Raw genomic sequence first — 12,007 nt, 5'->3', positions numbered from 1 at the left:
CAAAGAAGCCTCACTTGGAAGCAGTTCGACAAATACTGAGATATGTGAAGAGTACAATTGACTATGGTCTTTTGTACAAGGAAGGTGAAGACTGCAAGTTAGTTGGTTACTGTAATGCTGGCTATGCGGGAGATCATGACACCAGGAGATCAACAACTGGGTATGTGTTTAAGCTTGGTTCTGGAACCATCTCTTGGTGTAGCAAGAGACAGCAAACGGTATCTTTGTCAACCACAGAAGCAGAGTATAGAGCAGCAGCAATGGCAGCTCAAGAGAATGCATGGCTGGTACAGTTGATGAGTGATCTACATCAATTAGTAGATTATCCAGTACCATTGTACTGTGATAACCAATCGGCAATTCGCTTGGCGGAAAATCCAGTCTTTCATGCAAGAACTAAGCATGTGGATGTACATTACCACTTTATCAGAGAAAAGGTTCTGCAAGAAGAGATTGAGATGAGACAGGTCAAGACGAATGATCAAGTTGCGGACTTGTTCACAAAAAGTTTGAGTACAGGCAAACTCGAAATTTTTCGCTGTCTGCTCAGCACAGTGCAAAGAATGAGAGCTGACGTTGAGGGGGAGTGTTGAGAATCAATGTCAAGCCCAAAACCATAAGTAATCCACAACCCAATCTAAAGTCCAAGTCCATATCTAGTTTGATGATGTAATTGCTTACAATTGCAAAGTTAGGTAAGGTTGTGTGGAAGACAACATAATTAGGTGCAATTAATGTGTTTTGTGTGGTAGTTGGAAATCTTAGTTTAATTAAGTGTGTGGTGTAGCTTTCATTTGGTTTGCTATAAATACCCAAGTCCCCAAGCATTGTAAATCATCCAAGGAAAAACAAAGCCTAGAGCTAAATAAGAAAAGCTTTGCTAATTAGTTTGTTTTGTGAGCTTTCTTTAAGAGTGTGCTCTATTTTCTTCTTCTTGGGATCATTAAAGTTATCTTGGATACTCTTTTTATTCAACAAGGACAAGTCTGAAGATAGGCCAACCATGCCGGACGTAGTTTTCACACTAAGTAGTGAGACGGATCTTCCACTACCTAAGCAGCCTATATTTTCTAATTTCCGAAACTCAGTCTATGATCCTCAACCCCAATATGACAATATTTTCTCTGCAAATGAAGCTACCATAACCGTGATCGAAGGTCGGTAAGCAATAGAACGTTGTTACATTACAATGCAATGGATTTTGCTGCTTGAACGTGTAAAGACAAGCAAGGTTACTGCACGTGTAAAATTTCTGCATCTTGTAGACCGCAAATCTGCTATTTAATTAGTACAGTGGTAGACTGAGTTGAAAGATGATCGAAACATTTTAAGGAATTCTTCTTCTTAACCTTATATATTTTCCACTATAAATACGAATGGATCATGCATGTGGAATGGCAATGGCAAGCATGATATGAGTGGGCAAACAAAGAGATGACACTGCCCGCAATGCAGATTGCCTTCGACTTGTTTTTGTAATGATTTTGATCAAGCCGGATGCTTATGTCGGCTAGTAAAATAAAAATTTCAAGATGTAAAATTCGGAACTACCAAAAAAGAAAATCACGAACAAAAGCACTTTAATTCTCAGAAAACAACATTCAAGCAGCAGTACAAACACATCGTAGCACCGGTAATGATCTACTTAATGTATCTTGTCCCGTTCACCGTTCATGGAATAGGCACCCCAACAATCATATTTAACCTATATATATATATATATATATATATATATATATATATGTATATGATATTTTAGGTCTGCAGGAGATCCAACTGCTCTCAGTTAATTCGCCACGTGAGTGAGAAACTAGTGGTAGCATTCTCATAATGAACGTTAGGTGTGTCCAGAAGGAGCCAAAATCTATATCAAAGTCTTCTGCATGACTTTGACTGCATTAGTTGAAGTTTACCGAGTAGTCTAATATTCTTGCAACGTGAATCATCCACGTACTATTGAGAAATTTATTTCATCTGAATTTTAGCCCAAAACAGTATTTCAATGTTTGATCGTATTTCTTTTCAGGGAATTTCAATGTTAGTGCTATGAATTCCTCCATGTTCTTCCTATTCTTCTTCAGCTTGCTTCTTCTGTCACGGCACCATTGTGCCGAAGTTTACGCGATAAGTCCTGCACACCCATTATCAGAGGGACAAACTCTTGTCTCCCCCCGCCAGGTTTTCGAATTGGGATTCTTCAGTCCTAATAATAATTCCGGTAATAACAAGTATGTGGGGATATGGCACAAGAGTATTTTTCCTCGAAAAGTTGTATGGGTGGCCAACAGAGAAAAGCCGATTGCAGCTTCAGACACCTTGGCTAGTTTGAGAATAAGCAGCAAGGGGAATCTGGAGCTTGTAGACGGAAAACAGAATCCTCTTTGGTCAACGAATATTTCGGTGCTATCTAATGGTTCAGCTGCAGCTCTTTTAGACACCGGAAACTTTGTTGTAAAAGATGATGACGTCGGAGCTGAACAGTTGTGGCAGAGTTTTGATTATCCTAGCGACACACTTCTACCAAGTATGCTGCTGGGGTTCGATAGCAAATCTGGAGAGACGAATTTCCTGACTTCCTGGAAAAGTGAGAGTGATCCATCGACGGGGATGTTCATGGTTGGATTGACACCACAGGTGCCATCACAGATTGTAGTTTGGATTAATGGATCAACTCCCTACTGGAGAACCGGGCCATGGGATAAATCAACGTTCATCGGGCTGCCAGGTACAAATGATGCATATACAAGTGGATTCAGATTAGATGATAATGCAGAGGAAGGAACAAAGTATTATTCTTATAATTCTTATAATTACGGGGACATGTTGGCATACATGGACATCTCTTCAGACGGTACAATTAATTTTAAGTATTCTCAAAGTGGAGAGAACTGGATTCTTAACTTTGTATCACAAAATAATTCATGTGATAAGTATGCAGCATGCGGACCTTTTGGGATTTGCAAACGTTCTGAATCTCCAACAACTCCAATATGCAAGTGTTTGAAAGGGTTTGTACCAAAGTCACACGAGGAATGGAGCAAAGGAAACAGGACAGGAGGGTGTGTGAGGCAAACCAAATTGTTTTGTGAGACTAATACAAGTCAGTCAGTCGCTTCGAGAAGAAATGAAGATGGGTTTTTGAAGATGTCGCAGTTAAAAGTACCAGATTTTCATGAATATATCCAGATCCCGATTTCAGATGCACCAAAATGCAGGACACAGTGCCTAAACAATTGTTCTTGCCTGGCTTATGCATATGTTGATAACATAGGATGTTTGGTCTGGTCCAAAGACCTTCTTGATATACAGGAATTTGCCTATGGCGGAGAAGATCTTTTTATTCGCCTGGACCGCTCAGAACTTGGTAAATAATAACATTGCTTGTACAGCTCCAATTAGCTAGGTATATGTTTTACACAACTTTTCTGTTACAAATACAATTTTTTCAGGTGAAGGAAAGCCAATAAAGTTAATTGCCAGCCTCACAGCAATTTGTTTGATTAGTATCTTGGGTGCCCTAGGGTTCGGTTTCCACAGGTTGCAAGCTAATAATAAAAAGGGTAAGAGAATGAGGCGGATGTGATTGATATGAGCAAACTAGCAAAAAATGCTTGGTTTGATCTGAATTTTTTGTTAGTCTGCTGATCTGACTCGTTTTTTATTCTTCTGTTTTCCATATCAGGAAACGCCAAATTAACTGATACAATTGAGAACGGAAGAGACACTCTTCAAGAATATATTGGAAAGCATGATCCATCAGAGCTGTTCATCTATAATTTCGATAGCATATTAATCGCAACAAACAATTTCAGTATCACAAATAAACTCGGGGAAGGGGGATTTGGCCCTGTTTACAAGGTGATTGAGCATTCATATTTTTCTCTATCTATAGTATATTATCACAACAGCTACAAGCCTACAAGTATACAACTGCAAGATACAGATATGAATCTAATGATTAATCTTTCACCGGCCTCGTGTAGGGTAAGCTGCAAGAAGGGAAGGAAATAGCAGTAAAAAGACTATCTAGTAGCTCAGGGCAGGGCATGGAAGAGTTCAAGAATGAAGTGCTGTTGATCTCCAAACTCCAACATAAAAATCTTGTTAGGATCTTGGGTTGCTGCGTTAAAGACGACGAGAAGTTACTGATTTATGAGTTCATGCCAAACAGAAGCTTGGATACTCTTCTATTCAGTTAGTTTCTTTCACTGGCACTCTTTATGTCTTGCTACAATTTCTTTTCGTTAGCTGTCGCGTTCTTTAACTAAGGTATTGGTAATCTCTGTTCTATTTGTTTTAAATTGTACATTTTTAATGGGTATTGTGATTAGATCCAACACAGAGAGCAGTGCTTGATTGGGGTAGACGCTTCAATATTATTCTGGGTGTCGCTAGAGGGCTTCTTTATCTCCATCGTGATTCCTGTTTGAAAATAATACATAGAGATTTGAAAGTCAGTAACATTCTCTTGGATGAGAAAATGAACCCAAAAATTTCAGATTTTGGATTGTCACGAATCATTGAAGCAACACAGAGTCCAGCAAATACTCACAAGGTTGTGGGAACACTGTAAGCATCATTTCTTTGCCTCTTAATGGAAGAACAGTTTTCTTAAGACAGTACACAAAGAAGAAATATTATAGCTAAATACTAATTAATGAATTGCTTGTCAGTGGTTATATGTCTCCGGAGTATGCCATGGGCGGAATGTTTTCTGAAAAATCTGATGTCTATAGCTTCGGCGTCTTGCTATTGGAGATTCTTAGGGGTAGGAAGAGTACCAGCTTCTATCACAACGAAGAACAGCTAGGCTTCCTATCTTATGTAAGCTCATACTCTAAATCTGATAAACTTTGAAGTTATGAGCAGATCAGTTTAGAAATTGTGGCCAATATATATGAATTTTGTCAGGCATGGCACTTATGGAATGAAGGCAGGGGATTGGAATTTGTAGATGAAGTGTTGGCCGATTCTTATTCCTCATCAGAAGCAACGACATGCATGCATATCGGGCTTCTTTGTGTGCAGGACAAGGCTGCAGATAGGCCTACCATGCTGGATGTAGTTTTCGCGCTAAGTAATGAGAAGGATCTTCCACCACCTAAGCAGCCTATATTTACAAATTTCGAAAACCCATCAGTCTATGATCCTCACCCACATTACAACAACATTTTCTCTGTGGATAACGCTACCATAACAATGATTGCAGGACGATAAGCAATCCCATACCGTCGCATCACAATGCAACGAATTTCGACCATTATTTTGAAAAGTTCTTACACCTACAAGTCAAGTTAGGGCTAGTTTGGTATTGTTGTGCTTAAAAAAAAAAATGCTTGTGTGGTTGTGTGCTATTAATTTAATTGCTTGACAAACAATGGTCAATTATTAACCATACTTTGTTGTTTGTAAAATAGTTATATCTTAATTTAAATCTATTCTAAATTCTAATTAGTATACAAATTACTTTAAAATGTTAAAATCTTTTAAACTGAATAGTAAGAATAATCAAAAGATCTTCAATACTAATTGCTTTAGTCTAAAGTAGGGGGGAGAACAAAGGATCTTGGGGAAAATTCAAATTCTCTCCATGTGAGAGTTCCTTCTCTCTTCTTGAGAGTCTTTTCCACCATCTGTGTGAGTAATTTCTCCACCGTATAACATCGTTGCAGACGATCCTCGCTGTGGTGGGGGTCGGAAGAGAGCTTTTCATTTCGCTGTCTATTTCTTAGTTTTTACGTTAATTTTCTCCCCAGTTCTTCCTGATTCAACCAAAATGTTTCTACCCAAAGCCTATCTTCCCCAAATACTTTCAATTCGATTTGTAGTCAAATTTCAACGCAAATTTTTGCAATCTTTTGAGAGGGTGTGTAGACCTTTGGTGGACTCATCGGCTTGGGTGTTTACAACACCACCTCCCTCTCTCTGTCTGCCTTCTATGGCACTGTCGTTTGGGGTGTTCCCACAGACTTCTTCCACTTCTAGCTGAGATTGGGGCAATCAAGACAGCTTTCGTGGTTGGGTTCCATGGAGTTGCTCGATTGGATTTGGCGTTGGCAGGAAGATTGGTTCTGGGTTGATCAGGAAAACTTTGAAGGTGATGGATGCTAGGGTCAAGAAACGTCTTTTGTTTTGTCTCTAGTGTTGGGCTCTTTTGTTGAACTTTGTTGGGCTTGTTGGGAGGTCAATTTGTGTGTCTGATACTTTTTTGTATGTGGGCCTTTCTTTGTAATCTAGTGTGTGTTTGAAATAAAATTGTCTCATTTCTTCGCAAAAGGTTTTATCCCAAAAAAACAAAAAAAAGTAGGGGGGCCAACCGCACTCTGAAATTTTGCCTGAGTTTACCACCGCGCTGATTTCAGCCCAAACTTCGCTTCATTTACAAGATAGCCACTGGGCTTAAGAACGGGTCTTCACTCTTTGGGCTGGATCTGGGCTTTTGACTCGGGGAGAGAGGGAAGGGCGACAGAAGGGTTGAGAGGGAGAGGTTCGCCGGGATTTCGGGTGAGGATTTTCGGGAGGGACATGGGGGTGGGCGTCCTGTGGTTGATGCATCGGTCAGAAGGTTGTTGGGGGGAGGAGAGGAGGGGGACAGAGGGACTGACGGATTGGAGAGAGATGGGAGCTACGGGTATGTGTCGACCATCGTAGAAAGGGTGGGGGATGGAAATGCACTTCGTCTTCCGTTTGCTTCCTGAAACCCTAAGCTCCGATCTCCCCTCCCAATTTCTTTCATTTTCAACTTTCCCGGGAAACAAACAGAAAATTCCAGAACCCTTCCTTTGCGAGTTCCTATTTCCCTACAATATGACCTCCCCCCGCTCGCTCACTGTAAATTCCCTAATCCCCCTTCCCAATTTCCTTCCTCTTCAACTTTCCGGAAAACAAACAGAAATTTTCCAGAACCCTTTCTTTGCGACTTCCTATTTCCCTATAATATCACCCTCTTTCTCTCCCAAAATCCCTAATTCCCACTTCAATTCCATATCTTTCCATCAAATTCACCGTAAAAGATCAGTCTTTCGCGTATGATTTCTTTCTGGGTCCGGTTTTTGAGCCCTGGTGCTTCCGGTATTGCGTAACAAGGCGGAGGGCAATAGCGCAAGGGTTTGGAATTAGTTTATCGATCGTTGCGGTGGTTAAAAATGCTACCTTGGGGTGGATTGAGTTGTTGTCTGAGTGGAGCTGCTCTTTACCTTCTTGGCAGGAGCAGTGGCAGGTCAGTTTATTCTCTCTGTTTTTCGATATCAAATTAGCTTTACTGATGATCAAATTGCACATTTCTAAGTTGTCAGTAACTTTTTTTTGTTGGTATGTTGAACTTTGGTGTTTTGTGATTACACAGGGATGCAGAGATTCTTAAATCTGCCACTCGGATTAATCAGTTAAAGGAATTGGGTATGCGCCTTTCTTCAAAACTGAAAGATTAGTTTTTGCTTCATTTTTTTTTTGTTTTGGTGCCTTGCTTGAATCAAATGCATTTTCATGTGGAACATTTGGTGGGAGAAGATTTATAGATTTATTTACTTTTCTGGTGCTAGCCGTTAGTTTGTTTGGATTTGTTCCCTGAAGTGGAGTTGATTTCTACTTTGACTTTTCAGCAAAATTGTTGGATTCTGAATGTAGATTGCCATTGGTGGTTGCGGTTTCGGGGAGAGTTAGCTCTGAAACCCCCATCAACTGTGAGTTCACTGTTTTACGAGGCGTAGTTGTGGAGGAAACAGTACACAAATCATAACTCGAAAGAACATATTTGGATGCTTTCGTTGGTTGTGTTTTCGTGTGATTGGTAATTAACTATATTGTTTATCTTCTTCAGGCAGAACAACATTTTTTTGAAACACAATGGTGCTGGCTCATGGATACAGGATTATGCTTTGATGCTTTCAATGAGTAAAGAAGTTCCCTGGTACTTGGTGAGAATTCTCTCTCTACATGCCCCTTCTTGTGCTTATAGAGTAAATATTATTTTTAATTCACTTGGAGCTGAAATTTGACTAACTGGATATGATGGTGGTTCCTGGAATTTTTTTATTTTATTTTATCAGGATGATGGACCTGGTCGTGTGTTTGTGGTGGGAGCACGAGCTGCCACAGGATTTGTGTTGCCGGTTGCAAGTTAGGTATTTGAAGAGTTCATACGTTGGACATTAGATTATCTCCAAGGCCTCAAGGTTTACTTAGTTTAGTAATTGTTATATAATTCTGAATGATTTGTTTTTCATTTCATGGAAAGGACCTGTTATTTGATTTAACTGAGTAATTTAATGGAAATATATTGTCTATTTTTCCATACTTCGTTTTCTCTGCAACCAAACAGGGGCTGTGAGTTTTATTTTTTAAAGGATGTACTAAGGTTTTGGCTAAATTACCAGACCTAATTAGGAAAAGGAATTGCTGAATTAGATTTCTCAATCTCTTTTGTATGTTGTAGAAAGCTATTTAATTTATGCAGCTCTTGTACCAGTCTTTCTTTTTCGGCTTTATTTGATTTATTCTCATTTTTACTAAACTCATGTTTCCATTTCCTTTTTCTGTTTATCATACGTAAGCTGCTACTACGCGCTTGAATGCATTTTATTAGTGGCGGGATGCGAAGAATGCTAGATATATGTGCAGGATTGCTTGATTAGTGTTAGGGTTTTAACAACTAATTGTTAGCAGCTAGAAGCTCTGGTTAGATGAATGCTAATCTGATTTTCCTTACAGTACTTGAGTGCCAGTTTCATAGTGTTTGTTCCCTGCTGTATACCTTATGTACAGTTTCATTTCTGTTTCTTCATAACTCTCTTGGTCCTGGGATATATGCAGATTGAGTACAACGAATGTCCAGTGTTCTCTAACTGTTCGGGTATTTGTCATAGGTTGTGTAGTTCAAGAAATTTAACGTTTAGCAATTGGCGAGTTAGAGGGAGCTGTTGGGCTTTACTATCTTTGTAGCAGCCTGCCTAACATTTTTTAGGCTCTACAGTCTACCATCCAATTTAATGAAAAATTCAAAGATTGGACGATATTGATTGCAGAAATGAAAAAAAATACTATGATATTAGAAAGGTGAAAGTAATTCTGTTAGAAGAAGCGGCTAGCATGATGGGTAATATTTTAAGTTTGTATTTTTAAGAGTTTTCGTTCTGCATTTTTACTTCTGTCCTTTGTATGTTTGCAGTAAGATCAATGGGTTCAAACCCTTGAACTGAAATTTGTTTGACAGTCTTGAAAGTGTTTGGCTTTTTGGTGCTCTTTAATGTGCACTTTCTTTTGGCAATGGATACATTCTTCAACAGGAGTGTGTTATTCCGGTTTGTTACTTTGCTAAGGAAGCGAGTTGCTCTGTGCTAAAGGAGGATGGTGAGTTGAAATTCTCGGCCCTATTTAAGGTTATCAGATGCTATTCATTGTGATTTGCAAGGTTTTCCAAAATAACAACATTCAAAACAATGGGGTGGTTTCGCTTTTCACAAATTTACATTGGTTGTCATCTGTAAATGTTATACAATGCTGAGTTCCAAACTTTATCTCTGGCATTTTAGTGCGTTTTAGATAGGATGCAGTTATGGCCCAATAGCTATGTAATTTTTTATCTTATTTTTTTCTTTCCATTATTAGGTGCACAGTACAGGGCAGACAAGCTTAGTGGGTTTCCTAAATGACGAGAAATTTTGGAATTGAAAACATGATGGGATTTTAGGAACTACCCATGGGCTGTAGTTTTCCCCATTTGTAATTAGCAATTTGTTTAATCATGTTAGTTTGATAGTGTTTCGGTGCTCAGAAAATTTAAGGATTTAAAATATCATGGGTTTGGGGTTTTAAGAAATACCCAAGTTCTATAGTTTAGCGCCTTTGTTCTTATTAGGATTCTTCAACTTTGATTTGGATCAATTTTGGGTCTGCATGTTGTAATTGAGGTTAAAATTCAAAAGTTTTATAAATCTTTGATTGATTGATCAAGTTTACGGTATAGATGATGTAAGAATTTGTCGCCAAGGGTTTGAGAGAAGGGTGGTTTCACAGGAATTGAAGCTCTGGCTCTCGGTTGTGAGTTCCATAAATATTTGATTGTGCAAATATACAATGATTTGTATTTTATGTCGATGATCAAAATGTGATCATAATCAATATTTATATATAGATAGAGATGGAATAGGTATGAGTGGTTAATGAAATCTGTTCTGTTGTGTTTTTATTTCTACAGGAGAAGCAAGAAATTACAATTGAAAAAGCCATGTGTAATAAGCGGAAATGTATCACCATTGTGAAAGGGCTACACCTTTTTGGTGAGCTATCTGTTGTATTATATCCTTTGTCTTTCTATTTGGAGATTCTTATTTTAATCCTACCATAATAGGTAACTGCAATTTACTTTTGGATTTGATTCTTCACTGATGGGATGTTGTGGGGGCGTGATTTGGGGGAGATAGGGGAGGGGGTTGGTTGCAGAGAAAGGGTGAGGGTGGGTGCACGATTAGGGGGGACAGAAAGAGAGTTGATTGGGTGCTCGGTTTGAGGGTAGGGTTGAGGGAACAAGTGTGTTGGCTGCACAGAGAGGGTGGGGTTGAGGGATTGTATCTCTCCCTCTGTCACATCTCTTCTTCTTGCATTTACCCTTTCCTTCCATTTGGGATTGTGTTGGGGGTTTTGTTTGTAGCCTGTGATTCTACGTGTGGTTGTTTAATTTGGTTTTGTTTTCAGTTTCAGGAGACCCTGGTTTTTTGTTTTTTGGGGCTTTTGTTTGCAGCCTCCAAAGCTGTCTGTGCTCACGCCCTATGATAGCAGTGGTGAGCTTCCTTTTCAAAGATTCATTCTTTCCAGTATTTAGGGATTATGAAGTGATTTCTCTGCTTAATTTGGAATTGGGGTTACTTTTTTCTTATAATAAAAATATATGTATGCCACCCGGAAGCTTCCCTTTCAAAGATTCCTTCTTTCCAGTATTTAGGGATTATGAAGTGATTTCTCTGCTTAATTTGGGATTGGGGTTACTCTTTTCTTATAACAAAAAACTGTGCATGCCACCTGGAACAGTAATTGGGTTTTGGGGTTTGTTGCAATGAAGGATTTAAGATTTTTCCCAATATAATTATGGTGTTTAGGTTTTTGAAACTTGGGCTTTTCCGGATGTATTATGGTGATTTGATTTGTGTTTAGGTTTTTGAAATTAGTATATTTTGGGTATTTAATCTTCGCTTTTCGATTACCAAGATGAAGTTTTTAATTAATTTTTGTTGATTTGATTTGTGATTTTTGTAAAAAATGAAGCAGAGTTCAAAGTCGAGAGGGAAAGAAAGCACAGATTCCGGTTCACAATTGAACAATCTGCAATTAAATTCAGAGATTGTTGGGTAAGCATTCGTTTTCTTCTATGTATAATCTATGTATAATTTCTTTGAGAGGTGATATTGGTTGGTGGTTTTACACGAGATGATGTCAAATTCATATTTGGACTAAGAAAATAATATGCATGTTTGCTAAAGTCATAGATTTGCTTTCGACTCCCGTCCAATTGATATTTCGTGCTGATCGAATTTTGTTTTGGTGTTTAATTTCAGGACTTCTAAGGTTGATTGCGACCTGGGTGATCAGAAAAAAGAAGGGAAAAGAAGTGACTTTGTGGAGGAGTGTCCGACAATACCAAACAAAAATCCAAAATTGCTCTTCAACCAGTGGGTTAAGTGTAAAGTCATTCAATCGGTTATTCAACTAGTTTTTTCAGAAACTTACTATTCTTGCCAGATGCTCAAATATTATGTCTTCTACGTTTCTGGTCTCCCTTATTCAGTTTTCCCCCGAGTAGTGGGCTGACCACTTGAAACTATGAGTATAATACTGCTATCACAGTACGATCTACAAATGAATGCTTTCTTATAGCATGCATATCCATATATAGCAAGCAAAATTTCACTTCATTAGTTCTTAGGTACTACACCGTCTTTTAAATTATTGTGTGAAAATTATTCATGTGGTTAAGCTTAGTGCATTCAAGTCTTGTAGTAACGCGTGGGTTTTT

At 38.6% G+C, this 12,007-nt stretch overlaps 2 protein-coding genes across 7 annotated transcripts; both read left to right on the top strand.

Moving 5' to 3' along the window:
* The first annotated feature begins 1,900 nt into the window (after positions 1 to 1,900).
* On the top strand, positions 1,901 to 9,951 carry LOC137725908 (G-type lectin S-receptor-like serine/threonine-protein kinase At1g61550). 6 transcript variants are annotated; one of them, XM_088693659.1, is made up of 12 exons: positions 1,901 to 3,364; positions 3,450 to 3,560; positions 3,683 to 3,858; positions 3,984 to 4,194; positions 4,332 to 4,569; positions 4,674 to 4,824; positions 4,912 to 7,219; positions 7,346 to 7,398; positions 7,627 to 7,682; positions 7,820 to 7,916; positions 8,049 to 8,174; positions 9,167 to 9,951. In XM_088693659.1, the coding sequence occupies exons 1-7, from the start codon at positions 2,047 to 2,049 to the stop codon at positions 5,215 to 5,217; spliced, it is 2,511 nt and encodes an 836-aa protein (XP_088549785.1). In that variant the 5' UTR covers positions 1,901 to 2,046; the 3' UTR covers positions 5,218 to 7,219; positions 7,346 to 7,398; positions 7,627 to 7,682; positions 7,820 to 7,916; positions 8,049 to 8,174; positions 9,167 to 9,951. The 6 variants fall into 6 exon arrangements, with proteins under 6 accessions (XP_088549785.1, XP_088549788.1, XP_088549786.1 ...); XM_088693662.1 differs by having other exon boundaries at positions 7,627 to 7,723; XM_088693660.1 differs by having other exon boundaries at positions 7,602 to 7,682; positions 9,285 to 9,951.
* Positions 7,079 to 11,906, top strand: LOC137725857 (E3 ubiquitin-protein ligase SP1). The gene is given in 10 exon segments (XM_088693663.1): positions 7,079 to 7,219; positions 7,346 to 7,398; positions 7,602 to 7,723; positions 7,820 to 7,831; positions 7,833 to 7,916; positions 8,049 to 8,174; positions 10,196 to 10,277; positions 10,693 to 10,778; positions 11,260 to 11,342; positions 11,550 to 11,906. Coding segments are annotated over 10 exon segments (975 nt in total). The 5' UTR covers positions 7,079 to 7,145; the 3' UTR covers positions 11,803 to 11,906.
* The last annotated feature ends 101 nt before the right edge of the window (positions 11,907 to 12,007 follow it).

The sequence above is a fragment of the Pyrus communis genome, chromosome 5, assembly GCF_041283825.1.
Source record: "Pyrus communis isolate YQ-2024b chromosome 5, ASM4128382v1, whole genome shotgun sequence".
NCBI classification, from domain to species: domain Eukaryota; kingdom Viridiplantae; phylum Streptophyta; class Magnoliopsida; order Rosales; family Rosaceae; genus Pyrus; species Pyrus communis.
Note: the sequence above shows the minus strand (reverse complement) of the source record. Positions and strands in the feature narration are given on the sequence as shown.